The sequence below is a fragment of the Chelonia mydas genome, chromosome 6 (genome assembly GCF_015237465.2).
Source record: "Chelonia mydas isolate rCheMyd1 chromosome 6, rCheMyd1.pri.v2, whole genome shotgun sequence".
NCBI classification, from domain to species: domain Eukaryota; kingdom Metazoa; phylum Chordata; order Testudines; family Cheloniidae; genus Chelonia; species Chelonia mydas.
Window position 1 is genome coordinate 111,137,442 of NC_051246.2, and position 22,527 is coordinate 111,159,968.

General features: G+C 45.0%; 1 protein-coding gene and 1 long non-coding RNA gene across 9 annotated transcripts in view; one reads left to right on the top strand and one right to left on the bottom strand.

The window, feature by feature from the left end:
• The window catches only part of PPP2R5C (protein phosphatase 2 regulatory subunit B'gamma), a 194,323-nt gene that overhangs the window by 100,317 nt on the left and 71,479 nt on the right, over nucleotides 1-22,527 (top strand). For 3 of the 5 annotated variants that reach the window (XM_037900956.2, XM_043548548.1, XM_043548549.1), the window contains 3 exons: nucleotides 13,115-13,225; nucleotides 14,183-14,313; nucleotides 18,515-18,574. In XM_037900956.2, the coding sequence (XP_037756884.1) occupies nucleotides 13,115-13,225; nucleotides 14,183-14,313; nucleotides 18,515-18,574 (302 nt within the window). Of the gene's footprint in view, nucleotides 1-13,114; nucleotides 13,226-13,996; nucleotides 14,090-14,182; nucleotides 14,314-18,514; nucleotides 18,575-22,527 lie in introns of all 5 variants that reach the window. The other 2 variants (XM_037900954.2, XM_037900957.2) reach the window with 1 other exon arrangement.
• LOC119566466 overlaps nucleotides 8,036-22,527 on the bottom strand; it is a 47,764-nt gene continuing 33,272 nt past the window's right edge. For 2 of the 4 annotated variants that reach the window (XR_006291507.1, XR_006291506.1), the window contains 4 exons: nucleotides 9,472-11,369; nucleotides 9,223-9,388; nucleotides 9,027-9,148; nucleotides 8,036-8,177 (listed from right to left, as the gene is read on the bottom strand). This is a non-coding gene — a long non-coding RNA (uncharacterized LOC119566466). The remainder of the gene's footprint in view (nucleotides 8,178-9,026; nucleotides 9,149-9,222; nucleotides 9,389-9,471; nucleotides 11,370-22,527) is intronic. The other 2 variants (XR_006291508.1, XR_006291509.1) reach the window with 2 other exon arrangements.

The following is a 22,527-nucleotide window of genomic DNA, read 5'->3' on the forward strand; positions in this document are numbered from 1 at the left end:
TCTGACTCACGTTGCGCGGAGTAGCCCGGCCCCTTCGGAAGAGGCCTCTCTGGGTGTCCGGATGCAGTCCATGCCTGAAGCCCTTCAGGCGGCCCGGGATGTTATGTCCATGCCGGTGCCCAGAGTGCCGCAGATGTCAGCCCCATGCTCCAGAGGCAAGCCACCGCTGGGATCTTCGCAGTCGCCTCCGGCCCGGTACCGGTCTTGGTCGAGGGAACATTCCCGATGCCGTTCACTGCCCAGCAACCGTTCGGGGCAGAGTCCATGTGGATCGCCCTCGACGCCGACCAGACTGTCTGGCTGGGTTCCGTCTGGCCGGGACTCTCGGCACCACTTGTCCTCAAGAAGTGAATATCGATGGAACCGCGGCATGTGTCACCAACAGTCCTCATTTCGAAGGGGGGTATCGCAGTCGGTCACGGCATGGTCGTCGACACCGTTCCCGCTTGGACTCCTGCTCCAAGTCTCCGCCAAGACATCGCAGTCCCGGGCATTGATCGCCGGTGTCTCGCCGTTGCGGGTCCGCCCGTCGAGGCCATTCACGGAGCAGCTGTTACCGTCGGTACCAGTCCTCCACGTCAAGATTGTGGTTCTGTGACTGACGTAGATCCTGGCACCGCTGCTCCTCCTGGTCCAGAGACTGCAGAGATCTTATGCCAGCCTGGCTTCCATTTGTAGCCGTCCTTCGATGGGCCAGGCTAGCCAACCCGAACAGCTGGACCCACCGGTGCCACAGCAGGTGCAGTGGCACCGAGCGTCATGGCCGGCCCAGTGGTATCAGTGGGCACCATAGCCTCCGGCGCAGCCCCCAGTGGGAGCTCGCTCGGTGGCCAGAGCTTCGGAAGCACCATCTGCCTCCCTCTCCAGACTCCCGAGAAAGGCGTCGGTGGGACATATGTCCTCGGCACTGTGCCCAGAATCTGACCAGGTGGTGGACCCTCCAGTGCCTGCCAATACTCAGAGCACCGCACTGGCCTCCTCGCCCCCCTGGAGGTGGCAATTGCGGCCCTGCCCCCCTTTGCCTCGCAGGAGGACTTCAGGGCCCATCTAGAACTCTGAAAGAGGGTGACAGCAGACCTTCACCTCCAGGCAGAGGAGATGGAGGAGACCTCAGACTTCCTGTTTAACGTGCTGTCCGCGTCGGCACTGAGTAGGGTGGCCTTGCCTCTCCATGAAGGGGTGGCTAAGATTTCAAATGCCCTGTGGCAAACACCGGCCTCGTTGGCCCCCATCTCTAAGAAGGTGGAACGCAAGTACTTTGTACCCACTAAGGGGCATGAGTACTTGTATACCCACCCGGTGCCCAACTCCCTGGTGGTCGAGTCAGTCAACCACAGGGAACGGCAGGGTCAGTCAGCCCTGACCCCAAAAAACAAAGACACTCAGAGACTGGACTCTTTCGGAAGGAAAATGTATTAGTCTTCAAGCTTCCAGTTACGAGTGGCTAACCAGGCTCTCCTGGGCTGGTATGAATTCAGTCTGTGGGGCTCCCTGCCCAAGTTTGAGGACTCCCTCCAAGAGTGCAATGATAAGGAGTTCAAGGCACTAGTGGAGGAAGGGGCAGCGGCTGCGAGGGCGTCCGTACAGGTAGTCTCGGATGCTGCGGACACGGCTGCGCGATCAATGGCCTCCGCAGTGTCCATGAGACAACGTCATGGCTCCTGCTCTCTGGGCTGTCCAGCAAGGCACAGTCTTCCATGCAGGATCTCCCGTTTGACGGGAAAGCTCTGTTTGCCACGGAATCAGATACAAGAATGCATGGCATGAAAGACTCCCACACGACCTTCCAGACTCTGGGCCTCTATGTTCCGGCTCCGGCAAAACCTAAGTTCAAGCCGCAGCAGACTCCCGCCCAGGCCGCCCTCCTGAAGTAGGAGGCCGCCCATAAGAAGCAGCAGGACTATAAGAGATGCCCTGCCCCCCAGCCTGGGAGCAAGCAGGTGGGGAAAAGGCCCTTTTGACGAGACGCTCAGGGGCACTCTGCCAGTCCTCATTAGGGATCCACCTCCAGTAAAGCTCCTGTTCTCCAACCAGTTGTGTGCTTTCTTCCTGGAATGGTCGCGGCTCACCTCGGACCGATGGGTCCTCAACACAATCTCCCGGGGTTAAGTCCTCCAGTTTACTTCCTCCCCGCCCAACCACCCTCCGCCCCTGTCCCTCTTGGGGGACCCCTCACACGAAGCTCTGCTTGAGCAGGAGGTGGGGTGGCTCCTAGGTCTAGGAGCGATAGAGGTGGTGCCCGAGGAGTTCATGGGCAAGGGGTATTACTCCCGTTATTTCCTTATCCCAAAGGCCTAAGGGGGGCTCAGGCTCATCTTGGACCTGTGAGGTCTGAACTAGTACGTGGTGAAACTCAAGTTCCACATGGTTTCCCTGGCTTCCATCATCCCCTCCCTGGATCCTGGGGACTGGTGCGCTGCCCTTGATCTACAGGGCGCGTACTTCCACATCCACATATTCGAGGGGCACAGGTGCTTCCTCCGTTTTTTGGTGGGACAGAATCACTACCAATTCACAGTCCTCCCGTTTGGTCTGTCCACTGCCCTCAGGGTGTTTAAAAAATGCATGTCAGTGGTAGCTGCCTACCTCAGACGGTGGGGGGTCCAGATATTTCCTTATCTGGACGATTGGCTTGTCAAGGGCACCTCCTGGTTGCAGGGGAGGGATCACGTGGCACTCCTCCTGTCCACGTGCACCGCCTTGGGGCTGTTGGTAAACAACACCAAGTCCATGTTAGTCCCGGTCCAACGCATAGAGTTTATCGGGGCACTCTTGGACGCAGCGTCGGCCAGCACCTCTCTCCTGCCAGACAGATTTGAGACCCTGAAAGGTCTCATCGACTCGGTCACAAGGTTCCCAGTGAGAACAACCAGGGTTTGCTTGCAGCTCTTGGGTCACATGTCGGCGTGCACGTACATGGTCTGTCACACCAGATTCAGGATGAAGCCCCTCCAACTCTGGTTGGCCTCAAAGTTCTCCAATGCCACGGACAGGATGGACAAGGTCCTCACCGTGCCGGACTCTGTGATCACCTCCCTATGGTGGTGGTCCGCCCCAAACAACATGCTCCAAGCGGTCCCGTTCAGGGACAGGGCCCTGTCGTTGGAGCTGGTGTCCGATGCGTTGCACTTGGGTTGGGGGGGCCCATGTGGGCAACTTTCAGACCCAAGACCTGTGGTCGGCCCAAGACCTGACCCTACATATAAACGTCAAGGAGCTCAGGGCAGTGCAGCTGGCGTGTATGGCCTTCCGCTCGCACCTGGAGGGCAATGTAGTCAGGGTCATCATGGACAACACAGCCTCGATGTTCTATATCAGCAGGTAAGGTGGGCCCTGATCCTCTGCCCTCTGCCACGAAGCCCTCAGACTGTGGGACTTCTGTATAGCCCACAACATCCACCTGAAGGCCTTCCACCTACCGGGCGCCCGGAATGAGAGGGCAGATCTCTTGAGCAGGGACTTTTCCTCGCAACACGAGTGGTCCCTCCACCCAGAAGTGGCCCACCGGCTCTTCCGAAGGTGGGGAACGCCCCAGGTGGACCTATTCACAACTCGGCAGAACCGGCAATGTCCCCAATTCCGCTCCCGGGGGGCCTGGGGAGGGGCGCTGTCTCCGATGCCTTTCTCCTGTCCTGGTCAGGCTGGCTTCTCTACGCCTTTCCCCTGTTCCCTCTAATCAGCAGGGTCCTGGAGAAGATAAAGACAGACAAGGCCCGGGTCCTGCTGCTTGCCCCGGCATGGCCCAGGCAGCATTGTTACGGGATTCTCACGGGCCTGGCGGTTGCTCTGTCATGGCCATTGGCGCTCCGCCCGGATCTGCTCTCTTTGGAGCAGGGCCGCCTCCTCCATCCCAGCCTAGCGGCTCTTCACCTCACGGCGTGGCTGCTCAGTGGTTAGGTGGAGAGGAAAGGACGTGCTCAGAACAGGTTCAGTGCGTCGTCCTCGAAAGTAGACGGCCCTCCACTTGCCGTGCTTATTTGGCAAAGTGGTCCCAGTGTTCCAGGTGGGCGGCGGACCAGGGTGTCTCCCCAGTGGCCACCCTGATCCAGCTTATCCTTGATTACCTCCTCCACCTGAGGGCCCAGGGCCTGGCGCCGTCATCAGTCAAGGTGCACGTGGCAGCCATATCAGTCTTTTATCCGCCGGTGCAAGGGCACATGGTATTTTCCCATGCTATGACTGGCCGGTTCCTTAAGGGTTTGAACAGTCTTTTTTTCATATTCTAGACCCTCCCCCACCCCCACCCCCCCCGGTCCCGGTGGGACCTAAACCCTGGTGTCGTCTCACAGGGCCCCCATTTGAACCACTGGCCACGTGCTCTCATGGAAGGTGGTTGCAATCACGTCTGCCAGGTGAGTCTCGGAGCTCAGGGCCCTGATCTCTGAACCACCGTACACGGTCTCTATAAGAACAAGGTCCAGCTCCACCCACCCCCTACGTTCCTTCCGAAGGTGGTCTCCGCCTACTACACGGGTTAGGACGTTTTTCTACTGGTCCTCTTTCCCAAGACTCACGCGTCCAGTGAGGAGTACTGTCTCCACACGCCCGATGTGTGGCAGGCTCTGGCTTTCTACCTCAAGCGGACCAAGCCGTTCAGAAAGTCCTTGCAGCTGTTCGTCGCCTCTGCTGAGCGCGCGAGGGGCCAGCCAATTTCCACTCAGTGGCTTTCCAGTTGGATCTTTTCATGCATCCGTTCCTATTATGAGCTGGTGGGTGTCCTCCCACCACCCATTGTGAGGGCACAGTCGACTTGGGTGCAGGCCTCGTCGGCTGCCTTCATGACCCGTGTCCCCATCCAGGATATTTTGTAGGGCTGCCATGTGGTCTTCGGTTCACACATTCACCTCGTACTATGCGATCATTCCCCAAACCGGAGATGACGCCAGGTTCAGCAGGGCTGTTCTCCATTCTGGGAACTTGTGAACTCCTACCTATCTCTAACAGATATAGCTCGGAATCACCCATTGTGGAATAGACATGAGCAATCACTCGGAGAAGAAAAGACAGTTACCTTTTCCGTAACTGGTGTTCTTTGAGATGTGTTGCTCATGTCTATTCCACATCCCGCCCTCCTTCCCCTTTGTCGGAGTTGTCCGGCAAGAAGGAACTGAGTGTGGGGTGAGCACGCAGCTCCCCTCATACTGTGCCAGACAGGTGCCACTCCAGGGGTCGCGGGGGGCGCTCCCCCACTACGGGTACTGCTAGGGGAAAAACTTCCTGCACCAGTGCATGTGGCGAGCACACACACCTATTGTGGAATAGACATGAGCAACACATCTCGAAGAATGGAAATGGTAACTCTCTTTTTTTGGGCGGGGGGAGGCAGTGGGGGTTGATTTTTTGTTTTTTGGAGGGTTTTTAGTTTGGTATTTCTTTGTGTTGCATGTATCCCCTTTCTTTGACTGACAGATGAAAGAGCTTCAAGGCAGTAACCTATTATCTTGTATGCCTAAATCACCAGGCATACCTATAGCACAATATAAGTAAATTATAGCTCATGATCAAAGGCACCTATACTGATTTTTCAAGAATTCAGGCACAGTATTTTAAAAAAAAAAAAAAGTGAAACATTTCAAGGTTACAAAGGGTTAATTCTAGAGCTGTCAAGCGATTAAAAGAATTAATCGTGATTAATCACATGACTAATTGCACTGTTAAACAATAGAATAAATTTTGTTTAAATATTTTTGGATGTTTTCTACATTTTCAACTATATTGATTTCAATTACAACACAGAATACAAAGTGTACAGTACTCACTTTATATTTATTTTTATTACAAATATTTGTGCTGTAAAAACCAAAAGAAATAGTATTTTTCAGTTCACCTCATACAAGTACTGTAATGCAGTCTCTATCATGAAAGTTGAACTTACAAATACAGAATTACGTATAAAAAATAACTGCATTCAAAAATAAAACAATGTAAAACTTTAGCGCCTATGAGTCCAGTCAGTCCTACTTTTTGTTCAGGCAGTCACTCAGACAAACAAGTTTGTTTACATTTGCAGGTGATAATGCTGCCCGCTTCTTGTTTACAATGTCACCTGAAAGTGAGAACAGATGTTCACATGGAACTGTTTTAGCTGGTATTGCAAGATATTTACATGCCAGATGCGCTAAAGATTCATATGTCCCTTCATCTTAACCACCATTCCAGAGGACATGCTTCCATGGTGATGACGGGTTCTTCTTGATAATGATCCAAAGCAGTGCAGACCGATGCATGTTCACTTACATCATTTGAGTCAGATGCCACCAACAGAAGGTTAATTTTCTTTTTTGATGATTCGGGTTCTCTCCGCATCAGCGTGTTGCTCTTTTAAAACTTCAGAAAGCATGCTCCACACCTCATCTCTCTCAGATTTTGGAAGGCACTTCAAATTCTTAATCCTTGGGTCAAGTGCTATAGCTATCTTTAGAAATCTCACATTGGTACCTTCCTTGCTTTTTGTCAAATCTGCAGTGAAAGTGTTCTTAAAATGAACATGTGCTGGGTCATCATCCGAGACTGCTATAATATGAAATATATGGCAGAATGCGGGTAAAACAGAGCAGGAGACATACTATTCTTCCTCAAGAAGTTCAGTCAAAATTTAATAACGCATTATTTTTTTAACTAGCATCATCAGCATGGAAGCATGTCCTCTGGGATGGTGGCTGAAGCATGAAGGGGCATATGAATGTTTAGCATATCTGGCACGTAAATATCTTGAAATGCCGGCTACAACAGTGCCATGCAAACTCCTGTTCTCGCTTTCAGATGACATTGTAAATAAGAAGCTGGCAGCATTATCGCCTGTAAATGTAAAGAAATTTGATTGTCTTAGCGATTGGCTGAATAAAAAGTAGGGCTGAGTTGACTTGTAGGCTCTAAAGTTTTACATTGTTTTTGAGTGCAATTATGTAACACGCAAAAAAAAAAAGCTATCACAATAGAGAGACTGTAATATGGTACTTGTATGAGGTGAATTGAAAAATACTATTTCTTTTGTTTATCATTTTTACAGTGCAAATATTTGTATTAAAAATAATATAAAGTGAGCAATGTACACTTTTTATTGTGTTGTAATGGAAATCAATATATTGGAAAATGTAGAAAAACATCCCAAAATAGATAAATTTCAGTGGGTAATCTATTAACAGTGCACTTAAAACTGTGATTGTGATTAATTTTTTAATAGAGATTAATTTTTTGTTTTAATCACGTGAGGTTAATTGCGATTAATTGACAGCCCTAGATAATTCCTTCATTCTGCAGAGATGTAAGAAGATAAGAATAATTCTAATGTTAAGGAACATGTAGATATTTCCACTAAAAATGTGGTCTCCTCTTTTAAATAGAATATATAGAAATTGGATTAGTTGCTTTACAGCTAGATGGCTTTATTAGTAGCCAAAAGAGTTTAACTGCTGCTGGCATCATATACATGGATACATATGACTAACTTTAATCTCCAGTATATGGAGTGAAGGGGAACCTCCACTGTGTGGGTGGGCGTTTCCGCATCTTCTGTTTAAGCTACTCGGGCTATGTCTACATTTACAGCTAGACTACAGACACTGCATGCCTAGCTAGCATGGATATAAATAGCAGTGTATAAACGGTGAGTTATGTCTTAGGCGAGTAGAGTACCTTATGTGCCTGAACCCCCAGGGCTTGAACCCTACAAGACTGTCTTATGTGCCTGAGCAGTGGCTCTCGCATCTGCACTGCTATTTTTAGCAGTGCAATATGCTGCTCCCTCCCCCCTGCCAGAACTGCCAGCGCTTCTCCCCACTGCCTCCCCCTTGCCAGAGTCTTTCCCTCTGGCAGGGAAAGGCTTCAGCGTACAGGAAGCTGTGGGACACTGCACTGCTAAAAAATAGCAGAGTAGATGTGGGAGGCACTTTTTGGACATGTAGAGAGCTGGGTAGGGTATATACTCTGGGAGTTCAGGCAGATAGGGCACTCTGCTCTACTCAGCTGTGTCTCCCCACTGCTGTTTATGCCCGAGCTAGCTGGGCATGCAGTGTCTATATTCTACTTGCCTCCAGGTGGCGTTGGATGCTGCTGATGCTGCTTCCTGTAGCATGGCTTCCGCTATCTCCATGTGGTGAGTCTCTTGGCTGCTTCTTTCTGGGTTGTCCACCGAGGCCCAGCAGTCATTGGGGGACCTGCCCTTCGACGGCGGGGCCCTATTTGCGGAACAAACAGACAGCAAGTTGCATGGCCTCAAGGACTCCTGCACCACCTTGAAAACCCTGGGTGTCTACGTCCCAGCCCCGGTGCGTAAGCAGTTCAAACCACAGCAGTCTCAGGGCCAGGGGAGCCTGCTCGGCATGACGAGCCCCATAAACAAGCCAAGGGTTACAAGCGCCGCCCGAGCCACCCCCTCGGCCCAGTTGGGCTCGACCCACAATAAGCCGGGGGCCAAACGGTCATTTTGAGGGTGCGCCCGAGGGCGACCTACCAGACTATTCACCGGATCCATCTTTCCCAGTGTTGTTCAACCGCCTTTCCCCTTTCTTCCCGGCATGGACCGCTGGGTCCTCAGCACAGTGGAAAGGGGTTATACCCTCCAGTTCCTTTCTACCCTCCCTTCCCACGTGCCTTCCCCATCCCTCTTCAGGGACCCCTCTCAGAAGAGTCTCCTCGTGCATGAGGTAATGGGGTTGTTACAGCTGGGTGCGGTGGAAGAAGTTCCTCTTGAGTACAGGAAAAAGTGGTTCCATTCCTGATACTTTTTAATCCGAAAGGCCAAAGGCACTCTAGGACCCATCCTGGACCTGCAAGATCTCAACAAGTACCCACAGAAGCTAAAGTTCCGCATGGCCTCTCTGGCTTCTATTATCCCCTCCCTGGATTCGGGAGACTGGTATGCCGCCCTCGACTTGAAGGACGCATACTTCCATATAGTGATCTTTTGGGGACACAGACGCGTCCTCCGGTTTATGGTGGAGCCCCACCACTACCAGTTTACGGTTTTCGGCCTGGCGACACCACCGAGGGTGTTTACCAAGTGCATGTCAGTGGTGGCGGCTTACCTCAGGTGCCGGCTTATCCAGATCTACCCATCCTCGACGACTGGCTCGTCAAGGGCTGCTCCAGGCCTCAAGTCCGAAGGGATGTCGCGGTGTTTCAAGCCACGTGCCGCTCTCTGGGCCTACTGGTGAATGACAAAATGTCGACATTAGTGCCAGTGCAGGGGATAGAGTTAATCAGAGCATTCCTTGACTCTACCTGCGCCAGAGCGTTCCTGCTGCTGGAAGGGTTCCATGCATCGACGAACCTCATTGCAGAAGTCTCCGCATTCCCTTTGACTACAGCCAGGGTCTGTCTGTGCTTGCTGGGTCACATGGCAGTGTGCACTTCTGTGGTCCTCTATGCCAGGCTCCAGATGCGGCCCCTGCAACAATGGCTGGTGACTATCTATTCCCAGTCCTGAGACCCCCTGGAAAAGATCGTTACCATTCCCCAGGCAATACTTACTACTTTGAGATGGTGGACCGACTGCGGGACAGTCCTGAAAGGGGTTCCGTTCGACCACCCTCCTCACTCCATTGAGTTGGTGTCGGATGCCTCTGATCTTGGCTGGGGGGGCACATCTCGCAACCTCCAGACACAGGGGAGGTGGTCTCTGGAGGAGGTGCGTTACACATAAACATCAAAGAGCTCCGAGCAGTCCAGCTGGCATGCAGAGTCTTCTTGGCCCACCTGTCGGGCAAGGTGGTACGAGTCCTGACGGACAACACAGCCTCGATGTTCTACATCAACAGGCAAGGGGGAGCGCTCTCATTGGCACTCTGAGACTTCTCCATCAGCCACAAAATGCATCTGGAAGCTTGTCACCTTCCTGGCATCAGGAATAAGCTGGCAGACCAGCTCAGCAGAGACTTCTCCTCTCACCACGAGTGGTCGCTGCATACAGAGGTAGCCTGCATGATCCCCCAAAGGTGGGGCACTCCCCAAGTGGACCTGTTCGCTACCAGACAGAACAGGAAATGCCACCGGTTTTGTTCTTGACAGGGTCTGAACAAAAAGACTCCCTCTCCGATGCTTTCCTCCTGTCATGGTCAGGGAGCCTGATGTACGCATTCCCTCCGATTCCACTCATCAGCAGGACCCTGGAAAAGATCAAGAGAGACCAGGCATAGGTTTTCATGATTGCCCTGTTGTGGACTCACCAGCATTGGTTCGGCACGCTCATGAGCCTGTCAACGGCTCCTCCTTGGCCCCTGCCCAACCGACTGGACCTGCTGTCACTGGACTACGGTCGGCTCTTACACCCCAACCTCGGGTCCCTCTGCCTTTTGGTATGGATGCTGCATGGCTGAACCCAGAGGAGTGGACTTGTTCGAAGAAGTCCAACAGGTCCTCCTGAAAAGTAGGAAGCCCTCAACTAGACTGACTTACCCTGGCCAAGTGGACAAGGTTTTCCTTATGGGTGTTTGAATGGGGCATCTCTCCATCGCGTTCTTCCATACAGGCTGTCCTGGACTATCTGTTCCATTTAAGGAACCAGAGTCTAGCACACTCTTCCATTAGAATGCATCTCGCGGCCATCTCCACTTTTCACCCACCGATCCAAGGACAGACTGTGTTCTCATGACATGACGGTCAGATTCTTGAGAGGGCTGGAGAGACTCTTCCTGCAGGTGCGGGCTCCTGTCGCACAGTGGGATCTTAACTTGGTCCTCCACCCTTTGAACTGCTGGGGTCCTGCTCCCTTTCCCATCTGTCAAGGAAGGTTGTATTCCTGGTGGCAGTGACATCGGCAAGACGGGTCTCAGAAATTAAGGCCTTGACCTCAGAAACGCCATACACGGTCTTCTACAAAGATAAGGTTCAGTTGCAGCCCCGCCTGGTCTTCCTGTCAAAGGTGGTCTCCACCTTCTATATGAACCAGGACATCTTCCTCCCAGTGTTTTGTCCCAAACTGCACAAGACCAGTGAAGAGAGATGTCTTCATGCCCTGGATGTCTGGAGGGCTTTGGCTTTTTACTTGGAACATACCAAGCCTTTCCGTAAATTGACTTACCTCTTCATCGCTACAGCAGATAGGATGAAGCTTCATCCAGTGTCCTCGCAGAGGATTTCCAATTGGATTACCTCGTGCATAATGACCAGTTATGACCTGGCAGGGGTTCCGCTGCCACCGATTGTCAGAACCCACTCGATGAGAGCTCAGGTGTTTTCGGCGGCCTTCTGTCACACAACCCTATCCAGGATATCTGTAGAGCCACAACATGGTCCTCTGTCCACACGTTTATGGCTCATTATGCCATCACACAGCAGGCCAGGAACAACTCTGGACTCGGCAGAGCTATGTAGCAATCTGTACGTCCGTGAACTCATTCCCACCTCCAGGGATGCTGCTTTGGAGTCACCTAATATGGAAAGGACATGAGCAAGCACTCAAAGACAGTTAAAAAAGACAGCTACCTTTTCCGTAACTGGTGTTCTTTGAGATGTGTTGCTTATGTCCATTCCAGGACCTGACCTCCTTCCCCACTGTTGGCATTTCCGGCAGAAGGAACTGAGGGTGGCGGGAGCCGGCAGTGCCCCTTATACTGAGCCACCTTAGGGGGCGCCAGAGCTGTTGCCCTACGGATACTGCTGAGGGAAAAACTTGTAGCACTGGTGCATGTGGCGAGAGCACACACCTAATATGGATTGGGCATGAGCAACACATCTAGAACAACACCAGTTACCGAAAAGGTAACTGTCTTTTTTGATAAAATCAAACAGATGTGGCCTTGCTGAAATCAAGGAAACGGAAACAGAAACAGAGCCAAGAAAACCACACAGCCCATCTGCCTCGAGTAGGTTGGACCAGTCACAAACCAAAACCTTGGATGTTTTGAAACATGTATAGAATACTATCTGTAAAGCAAACCCATGCCATTCTTGGCTAACGCAGATTAGCAGAGACCACTAGCTCCCCATAACAAGAGAAATAATTCATTTCATCAAGAAGGCAGTCTATGAGCCACCTGAAAAATTAGTTTGACAACTTTTGAAGAAACAGACTGGATGTCAGCAGTCTTGCCAATTTCCTTAATTTTTCCAACTTTTTCTGAGCAAGTTCAGTTGAGAATGTGGTGTCAGCCAAACTGAAACAGCATGTGACCTCTTCTGATGTGTCCTTCACAATCAGACTTTAAATCAGTCTGGACACAGCCTTTCTGGCACTACTGGATGTATCTTGACAATTATAACTTCAAATGATTGCCATGTAACATGTTGGGCACTGTAGGGTCCACAGTAAAACCTGGGCTGATGACATTTGAGATGGAGGAGTCCTTTTTCCTTTTCTTTCTTAATGTGGAAGGAATGAACTGATTGTGCAGTTTCCACAAGTTAACGCATTAATTTTTGGTGAGTATATGATGTCTCCATTGTAAATTGGCATTTACTCACTACAGAAACTTAAGTAAATGCTGCTACTTTGTATTCCATTAATTGTACAATGAGTTTGAGTTAAGATTCTTACTAATCTAGCTGGGGGAGCAGGTAAAATTTTAGGCTAGAATATGCAAGACCAATTCAGAATCTCATGTCTTTCTAATCTTTTGAAAATTGTTCAGGGCAAGAATATTTTTTTAGAATATTTGCCAGTGATTGATAGTAAACAGAAAGGTGACAGAATGTAACTAATTGTGAGAAATGGATATTTGAATTTATAGATATGTAAACGTTTTAATCATAGTATGGTAGTTTTCTGTCATAACAAGTGGGGACATTTTCTTGGAACAGGGCACATATGAGTGAACATTTATTTAGTCTTCATTGTTCTGGCTTCCAATTTTATAGTTCTTTGTAAACGCTTTCTCTGTAAAATGTTCTCTAACATCATTAGCTCTCAAATATGTCAGTGGTAACAGAATTCTCTCTGCATGTTTAGACTTGAAACACGACTTGAAAATGTTCTCTGAGCTATAATCTACAGAGAAGTTTTAATTGAATAGCTAATCATTTTTGTTAAGCATTTGTTGCATTAAATACCAGTTTTTAAATGATAAATGTTTGTGGTATTAGTTAAAATACCTGTTTTATAAAGAATCCTCATCTCAGTAAGCATCTTTAAATAATTCCATTGTTTCAGAGTTCTTAAAGATACATGTGATTTTAGTTTGCAGTTAACATGTTTCGAACATTACCACCATCTTCTAATCCAACGGGGGCAGAATTTGATCCAGAGGAAGATGAACCAACTCTAGAAGCTGCCTGGCCTCACCTACAGGTAATTAGCAATCTCCTCATTTTATTTGACTAAATAGTAACTAAATTATTGCAAAATAGTATTACACAATGTGTCTTCCTACTGTGTGTTAAACGCACTAGTGTAAATTCTCTTTTGCAGTCAAAAATACATTTAGTTAATTTTAAGAGCTGGACAGTCTTTGAAATTACATTGTGTAATTTGAAGTTATTAGTTTTAATCTTTCAAAAAATGTTAATACGTAAACTGAAAAGAAAATTACATTGAAAATCAATCTTTGTGGTTTTAGAGGTCAAAAGTGTGTTGCTTGTTTTAGTACAAACATATGATTTTAAATTAAATAATAAAGATTAAAGGGAGCCTTAGTTGATTATTGTTACTATTCAAGCTTTATTTTTATTATTTATCTATGGCAAGGTTCTAGCTTTAGATGTTTGAAAAATGTGAGCGCAAAGTAAAAGATCTTTCAAAATATGTATTACTGAACACCATGAATGTTAGTATCTATTGGTATGAAGTAAAATTAATTCAGGAATGTAGTATTTGGGAATTCTTTGCAGTTTAAAGAATGTAGCACTGTAAGAAAATACAGCGCCTGATGACATACATTCCCTGCACCAAATTGCAGTATTACTCTCGCTGTAAAGTGATATAAAAATAATGTATAACACGATCTTGAAGTAGGAAGTTTCTTTTTGAACAGTGTCAGAATTGAGTTGTAATTGTACTGCTTACAAAAATATAATAATGTATCAAAAAAACTAATGTTATTTCTTTGTGGATTTTTTTCAGCTTGTTTATGAATTTTTCTTAAGATTTTTAGAATCTCCAGATTTCCAACCTAATGTAGCTAAGAAATATATTGATCAGAAGTTTGTATTGCAGGTGAGGTAAAAATGAATATATCTTCAAGCTTTAAATCCAAATTGATTTAAAATGCATTAGATTTGAGTAAAATGTATCTTTCTTTTTCCACAGCTTTTAGAACTCTTTGACAGTGAAGATCCTCGGGAAAGAGATTTTCTTAAAACTACTCTTCACAGAATATATGGGAAATTCTTAGGCCTAAGAGCTTACATCAGGAAACAAATTAATAATATATTTTATAGGTATGTCACAGCTCTGTATTTTGGTATATATGATTAGATATAGTAATTTAGACTTTTTGATCCCTTATTAGCAAAATCTTCGTTATTTTATTCCGTGTAAACATGTTTGTGTCTAATAATATTGGCATCTGTTTAATTAAGCAATTCTCAGTGAGATCCAAATCAGGGGAAGTATAGCATGTGATAAATTTTACAGCTGCAGTTTGGGTACATTTGAGATTCTACATTTAGATCAGTTTTGTGTCAACTTGATTTTTTATATAGTGCTTTATCAGGGATGAGTTGCTTGAATGATAGCGCCATGTTACTGAGTGCAGTGCATATTATTAATTATTATTATTATTATTATCATCATCATCGTTTGTTGTTTGTAATATCATAGAACAGAGATACATTTGTTTCAGTTTTTCATAATACATATATATCCTGGGGACAGATATGGCAACACAAGTGAAGAAAATACATGTGCAGGAACTCACTTCAAAGGGCAAGTTCCATTTCTGAGGGAAGCAAGTACAGTTTGAGGTTGCATAAGCAAAAGATGTCCAATTAGGGGTAGTCCGGATAATCGGTGTCAAAGCACCACAATGGTACTGTTGCTGAAAGTGTATTTGCTCTTGCAAGAAATAATAATAGTAATAGTTTCCTTCCTATCTTGACTTTAGATAAATCAATAATGTTTATAAATTCACAAGTTTAAGGGAATGGTTGAGGAGTAACCTAAAAAATACTACTAAAAATTGAGTCCATTATAATGAACCGTTTGTATGCTAGATTTCAGTTAAATAAACATTAGACCTTGTCAGCTAAATATTATATCAGTATTGTTTTCAATAATGTTTCTGTTTCTCTGGAATCCAGAGGGTATTTTTAGGAAACGGAACACATTGCTTATTTGGATTTTTGCCTCCAGCATATTTGGCTTAGAATAAAAATAATGACTCCCTAAACACTTTATCAAAATGTTTATATTATCTGTGGCAGTAACCACTAGAGTAAATAGATAGTGATCCTCTCTAATAGTTATTGTTACTTTGCCCAAACTTTGCACGCATGCACACATACGCACCCCAGTTCAGTAAACACAGATGTAAATTCAGAAGGTCAGAGTAAGGCATTTAGGGTAGGTCTGCATTGCAGTTAAAAGCCTGCAACTGCCCTGTGCCAGCTGCCTTGGGTGAGGGGGCTGTTCATTTGTGGTGTAACCCATTGGCTGCAACCCAAGCTGTGGGACCCTCCCACCTTTCAGGGTCCTAGAGCCTGGGCTCCAGCCCAAGCCCAAACATCTACATCTCAATTAAACAACTTCTTAGTCCAAGCCCTGCGAGCCTGAGTGAGCTGGACAGGCTAGCCATAATTAGTGTAGACTACATTTAATAAGGTAGACATACCCTTAAAATCAGTGGGGTTGCAGTTCTGAGTGCAGCAATAGCAACCCACTGCAAAAACAGAGCTAGTTTCTGCCTCCCTTGCTCTTGTTGAGTAGAATCTTACTACCATGAAACCCTGTTGAAATAGATACTTGCAGAGCTCTGCTTGTGGATAAGGGTAACAAAATCTGGCTTGTTAGTAAGTTGCTCCATACAAAATTGCTACTGCAGTAATGTACCATGTAGAATATTCTGAAAAAGCAAAGTTGGAAAAGGCTTTAAAAATTTGGAAGGAATTTTAAGGAGGGAAGGGAAAAGCTAAACTTATATACCTTGAAATTTTTCACGGGAAACACAGTTCATGACTGTTTCCAAATTTATAGTTGACCTATATCAGCACCTCAGTGTGACATGATATTAAAGTGTTAAGTGGATTTCCAAGCATGTAGCGGCAAATAGCTGGCATATATGGGCTTCATGTTAGACAGGATATGATTGATATATACTCAGATATGGACTCATCACTACTCCATTTGCAAGTAATCAGTTTGCTGCACAATAGGGTCTCAGTACGGGTTCCACAGACTTCAGCTTTTGAAGCCATGCCCTTTGTTTGATGCATCTCTTTTTTTCTGTAGATCCAGTATGCTGTATAGCAGTGTTACTTGTATATAGCACATTTTCTTGTCTCTGCCCCTTGTACACTTTTCCTCCTAAAAGCGAACATGTGGCCCCTTGGAGAGAATGGTGCCAACTGCACAACAGCTTTTTGCCAGTTCAGGTGTAGAGGGATCTTATCTCTAGAAAATGCTTTTAGAAAAAGGAACTGAGGAACTGCCTAAAAATAGAGAATAAGCCCCATCTGCTCTGTCTTCATGCAGTGGTTCTTGGTCCTGAATACACTGAACCCCACTCTTTCTTAGATGAAGTACTGTTATGTTTTGTTTCAGGGAAAAGGATGTCAAGAAAAGACAGAAAGGGAGTGCATATTTGCTTACAATTTATTTAACCAATAGAGGGTTTTGATTAAGTTAATGCTGGAATGCACAATTTCATGAAACAATATATCTGAAATGTATCCGATTGGAGGTTTATTCTGCCATTTTTTTCTGCATTGGCAGTGTTTTTATGTAATGGAAGCCAAGATTTCAAATCTAGTCATTTCTAGTACATCTTTTGAATGGGTGACAAATATTCTACCCATTCACCTTTTAGTAGTTTGTATAAACAATGGATGGACATTTTTTTCACTTTTCTGCTTCTGTTCTGAAATTTACATGAGGAATGCTGCAGTGAAATCTAGATTATAGTATATAGAGCACCCTTCTCAAAGTATAAAGAAGAAGCCTTTATCTACTAACTGAATTCTCAAGGACATAGAAACTAAAGTCTTTATGCATCTCAACAAATCTGGATAGAAATTTTGTATAGTACTTCTGGGCATAAAATTCTAAGGAGAAAAATAAGTTTACAAACAAGTTCCTTCAACTGTTTAAGCCTTGAACTTAACTGAAAAATAGTCACATGTACATTTTTTAATGTAATGTATGCCTCTCTAAAACATTTACTTTGCTCATATTTGGTGTGATTCTGCAGGTTCTCAGTGTAACTCCCAGGCCAGGTTTAAGCAGAGTTTCTTTTCTTGCTTCCTCGAATCATAAGTAAAAATTATATGGCTGTCTGGTATTGGGATATGGATTTTAAAGTTTTTCCTTGTGTATTTATTACTTTAAATATTTTCTTTGTTTTGGTGTTTAACAATTAAATGAAATTAATGTTATCAGATAAAAAGGATTTTCCTACCAATTTCATTTTTTGCTGAAAATTTTCTTATCTGAACTGAGTTACTTTTTCTGGGGAAAATAATACTCAAAGCAAACTGTTTTGAATCCATTCTATAAAAACATTTTAAAATGGGAAACTGTTTTCTGTTCTAAATTTTGTTGATGAAATTTTGTAACAAGTGTTTTCAAAACCTATCTGAAGTATACATTGGACAAACGTGGAGCTTTAGAGTTTTGGAAAACTTCCAAAAAACCCAACAAATTGTGCCTTTCCACCAAAAGAGAAAACATAATGTGGAGGCGTGACTTGTCCTATTTATTACTGATCATCTTGGAAACAAATGTATAGTGCAAAACAAATCTTTTAGATCAATATCTGGGAATTATTGGAACACCTCACACACGTTTGCCTTACAAATGGGAGAATAAATTATATCATTATGCTACACACTCAGTATTGTCTTAATTTTAAAGTATAATTTGACTGCATTCAGTTTTTGATCATTATCCCTGCATAAAATGTGACAACTGGAAAAGCACAAGGATGTTTGCTCGTTTTTTCTCTTCAGTGTAGGTGTTTAGAGAACAGTAACTTACTGTGCCAGTTCAGTACAGATGGATATGCCATTGACAGCATTACTGTGCCAGGTATGCAGTTCTGCTACAGAACAGATGTTGCAAGGAAGCAAAACCAATATGAGTATCTTGTAGTCCTAGGACCGTGTAAATTTTTAAAATAAAAGCATTCAAAGTGGCTAATTATTGCTATTAATAGATCATTTTGTAAGCACAGCAAAAGAAGCAACTCTAAAGATTTAATTATCCAGAACAATCAAATATATTCCTGACTTGTACATACTATATTTTAAAAAATGGATTTTTCAGCCTGCTGAATATAAATGGTAGTACACTGTCTGAAGTACTAATTTTCCATTTCACATTTTTCTGATGCTACATGAAACATCAGATAGATACAAAGTCATGTCTTGGAGATAGGTCTATATATAGTCAATACTGACTGACTAAAACTGTATTTCATTTGTTTAGGTTTATTTATGAAACAGAACATCATAATGGCATAGCAGAATTACTGGAAATATTGGGAAGGTAAGTTACCTGTTGTATACCATAAAAATCAAACCATTAAGAATTTAAAAATTGAATAGGGGCTGGAGGGATACATTTCTTCAAAATGTATAACTTTGTATAGTTTGGCAGAGTTATAACTAAGAAGGGAATATGATAACCATCTACTAATATTTAAAGGGTATAAACGCCAGTGAGGGAGAGTAATTGTTTAGGTCTAAAGTGTATGTGGACAAGTTTATCTATGATAGATTAAATTACAGAATATCAAAAAGAAGTCCTAAACACAAGATCTGCTTGTTTACAAAGGAAAATCTCAGTGCTAGAATGATTTACTGGAGAAGATACTGTAGAGAACTACCTTGCACCTCCAAGGCAATAGACTGCATGACCTAATAGGCCCAATCAATGTCCAATAGCTGTGATTCTCTGCATAAGATTGCTTCTTATTTCACATTGTACAATATGTTGCCAGGATGACAGGTTTAAAATAAATAAATGAAGAAACTGCAAAGTTTAATAATAATTTTAAAAAAAAGGCAGCTCTGGTTTTCTAATAGTTAATATAAGACATTTAGGTTGACTATGTTTGGACTGAAAAGTTAGTATCATGTATAATGATTATTAGTTAATATTTATACAGCATTTATTACCACAGTTTATGCATTACACTCATCACTGAATAGTGGGAAGACTTTAGTTCCCATATCAATGCTTCCCTTTCCCCCTCAATCAATGAGGAATGGCAGGGAATATAACAGAATTCAGAAGGGGTGAGGAAGATTTAAGAGCAAATAGTGGAAAGATGGGGGCCAGCCCCTCCTCCTCTTTAGGACCTCAACCTTTCCATTAGCTGGGGCAGGGGAGATAATGCTAGTAGAATAGTTCTTGCATGTCCTCTGTTCCTCTGCCCATTAAACTCTCCCAAGCTTTTCAAAAACTTCTTGCTTCTGTTAGCTGCCCTGGCCTCCCTCCCTTTAGTTGCAGCATAGAAGTTATGGTTTTATGATGCTGCGAGTCTGACCAGTTGCCTCTTTTTGAGATGAGGAAATAATTTTTCTGGCAACAGATCTGGTGGGCTCGCAGCATCATGGAAGCACATTTGGGCTGAAAGAAATAGGATATGAAAGTTTAATATTAGGAAAGAAGAAGACTGTTCAGCTCATTGCAACTTGCGGCCAGTGTCCAGAGCAGATAAAAGCTAGAAGGTCCAGCTCCCAGAGGTAAACAAGACCCTGGATTTTGTTAGTGGACCTTGTGCCTATAGGAGACGGGGAGACCTGAATTCTTTATGGACTGAGATATCTATCCCCTTGGTAGCGTCTGCCTCTCCCCATGTGTGGAAAGGGAGCAAGGATTCAGAATTGAGCTCAGTCCCAGGGGTAGGCTGAGAAGGTATACTCTGAGTTATTGGCTATGTGGCGGGAGCCCTGTAGCCCCACACTGGAACCAGTTAAATACTTGGTATGGGAGGGCAGAGTATGGGCACATAGCACCCCTATCCAGTGTTAAATTAACGAAGTTGCTACCTGACTCTTAAATCTATCCCATGTCTGTTGTGCATACATTTGTGTGTCCTGATCAACAATACAATGATGTCACAGGGTGGGACTCAACCCTGCGGCGCCTCCCGTTGGTCGTCCAGGGAATTAGCTTACCAGCCTCCGGAGTGCCCCCTGCTGGCCGATGTCCCGCCTCTCGCTGGTCCCCATGTCCCTTCCAGACCCCAGTGCCCCTTTATCTGGGGGTTCTGCCCCAGCAGTATCCCCCCCAGTCTCTGGGTCTCCCCTCCCTGGGGAACCCCCAAACCCCCTAATCCCACCTTGCCTCAGCCTATGGGCTACTGCCAGTCACCATCTAGCCCCCTTTCACTGGGGCCAACTGCAATCTGTATAAGCCAGCCATCATAGGCATGGGGAGTTAGGACCTACTGCCTCTACCTAGCCCCGGGCTACTCCTTTGCAGCCCCAGAACCTGTTTAGGCCCCTCACAATGCCCTGCAGCCTGGGGGGTTTTCCGGCATGAGCTCCCCAGCTCCTCCTACCTTCCCCCAGCGCTGCCCCACCTCAGGTTCCTGTTTAGCTCCCAGGCAGCCAGGTCCTTTCCTCTCTGCTGTCAGAGAGAGACTGCCTGCTCCTGGCCCACTGCCCTCTTATAGGGGCCAGCTGGGCCCTGATTGAGCTGGCCACAGCTGCTGCTCATCCCTTCATCAATGATCCGTTCATCAGCCTGGGCTTTTCTCCCAGCCCTTAGGCCTCTTCCAGGGCTGACTTTTACCCTGTCAGGGCTGGAGCGGGTGACCACCCTGCTACAAATGGTTTTTTCGAGTGATCATATGTTAAACATAGATTATCAGATCATTGGAGTACTCATTTTATGTTAATCTCAGCTCACAGTAAATGCTTTTGAAATTACAATTTGTACAAATTTAAGGAAAACAGAGCCTTTATAATCAAAACTGATGTGCATTTTTTCAATTCTGTGAGTACCGAGCAAACTCTTGTTTTAAACAGATTCACACATTTTATACTATATGCATGGGTAGATATACTACAGAGACTTTTCAGATACTTAAATGTTAGAATAAAATAAACTGATTAGTGAAATTTGATAATTTACATTGTGTGCATCTATGTTTGCTGGAAAAACATTGAAATTATAGCTGAAATAGCTTGGACCTATGCATAGGTTTGTCTTGAATAGTTATTTATATATCTTATTTATTGAAATGTTCAACAAGTAAAAGGATTCCAAAGTTAACAGTAAAAAGAAAAGGAGTACTTGTGGCACATTAGAGACTAACAAATTTATTTGAGCATAAGCTTTCATGAGCTACAGCTCAACATATTCCAGAAGTTATTTACAGTCAAGTAATGTTGACCAACAAGTTACAAAAGAGAAAGCAGTAATTGGGCTTTCTTGAAAAAGCCCTAAGAAATGCACATTCATCTGAAATTAGTTTGTCATTAACCTGTTTCCACTGTATTAGCAGAAAACACAAACCGATGATTTCACATCTCTAAGAGAGTTCTCAAAATGAAGCTCCAAAAGATACTTTTTTTAGACATGGCTCCCACAAAACTAATTGCACAATTGGAATGCAACATAAAAGTATATAAAATTAAAAGCATGAATATTTATTACTGCCTTACTGTTGAAAAGCTGCCCCAATGTTGAAACTTTTCTGCCACGTTATTACTCTGTCATCCTGCTTGCTACCACTAGAAGGTGTGGAACAGTTATTAGAACTATTAAGGTCTAAAGTTAAATACAAGTACTAGATAAATATTTCACATTCTCCTCAGCTGGATGAAAACTAGACTGTTTTTTTTAATCTAAATACCCAGTACTTAAATTCAGATTTTTGAATTGTGAATTCTCCCATATATGGCAGGTGATCCACTTTCCTCCCCACTCTAAGCAAGATTTTTGTGGAGGAGGCTACTGACATACAGCTCCCTCTAGGTAATAGGTTTTTCTTCTTTAGTGCCTGCTCATGTCGATTCCATTCTTGGTGTGTGCACGCTCACGTGCACAGTCTGAGATTTTTTTTTGCCTTAGCAGTATCTGTAGGGTTGGCAGTGGCACCCTCTGGAGTGCCACGTTCATGTGTTGGTAAATTAGGCACCACCGGCCATACACCCTCTCAGTTCCTTCTTACCATCTGTGACAGCTGGTCGGAGCACCTTCCCCTTGCCTCTAAAGTGGATAGTGGTTCTTTCTGGCATTTATTGCTTGTTAGTTTTGTATATAGTTTGTTTACAGTAATTAGTGGTGTTAAGTAGTGTAGCTAGTAAGTAAGAGTCCCAGCAGGGATGATCCATAGGTTCTAAGCCTTGTTCTTTCTGTAATAGGCCCGTGCCCATTAGCAGCCCCCATAGCAGCTGCCTAAAGTGCTTGGGAGAGTCACATGTGAAGGACAAGTGTCGCATTTGTAAGAACTTTCGTCCTAGAATTCAAAAGGAGCGCAACAT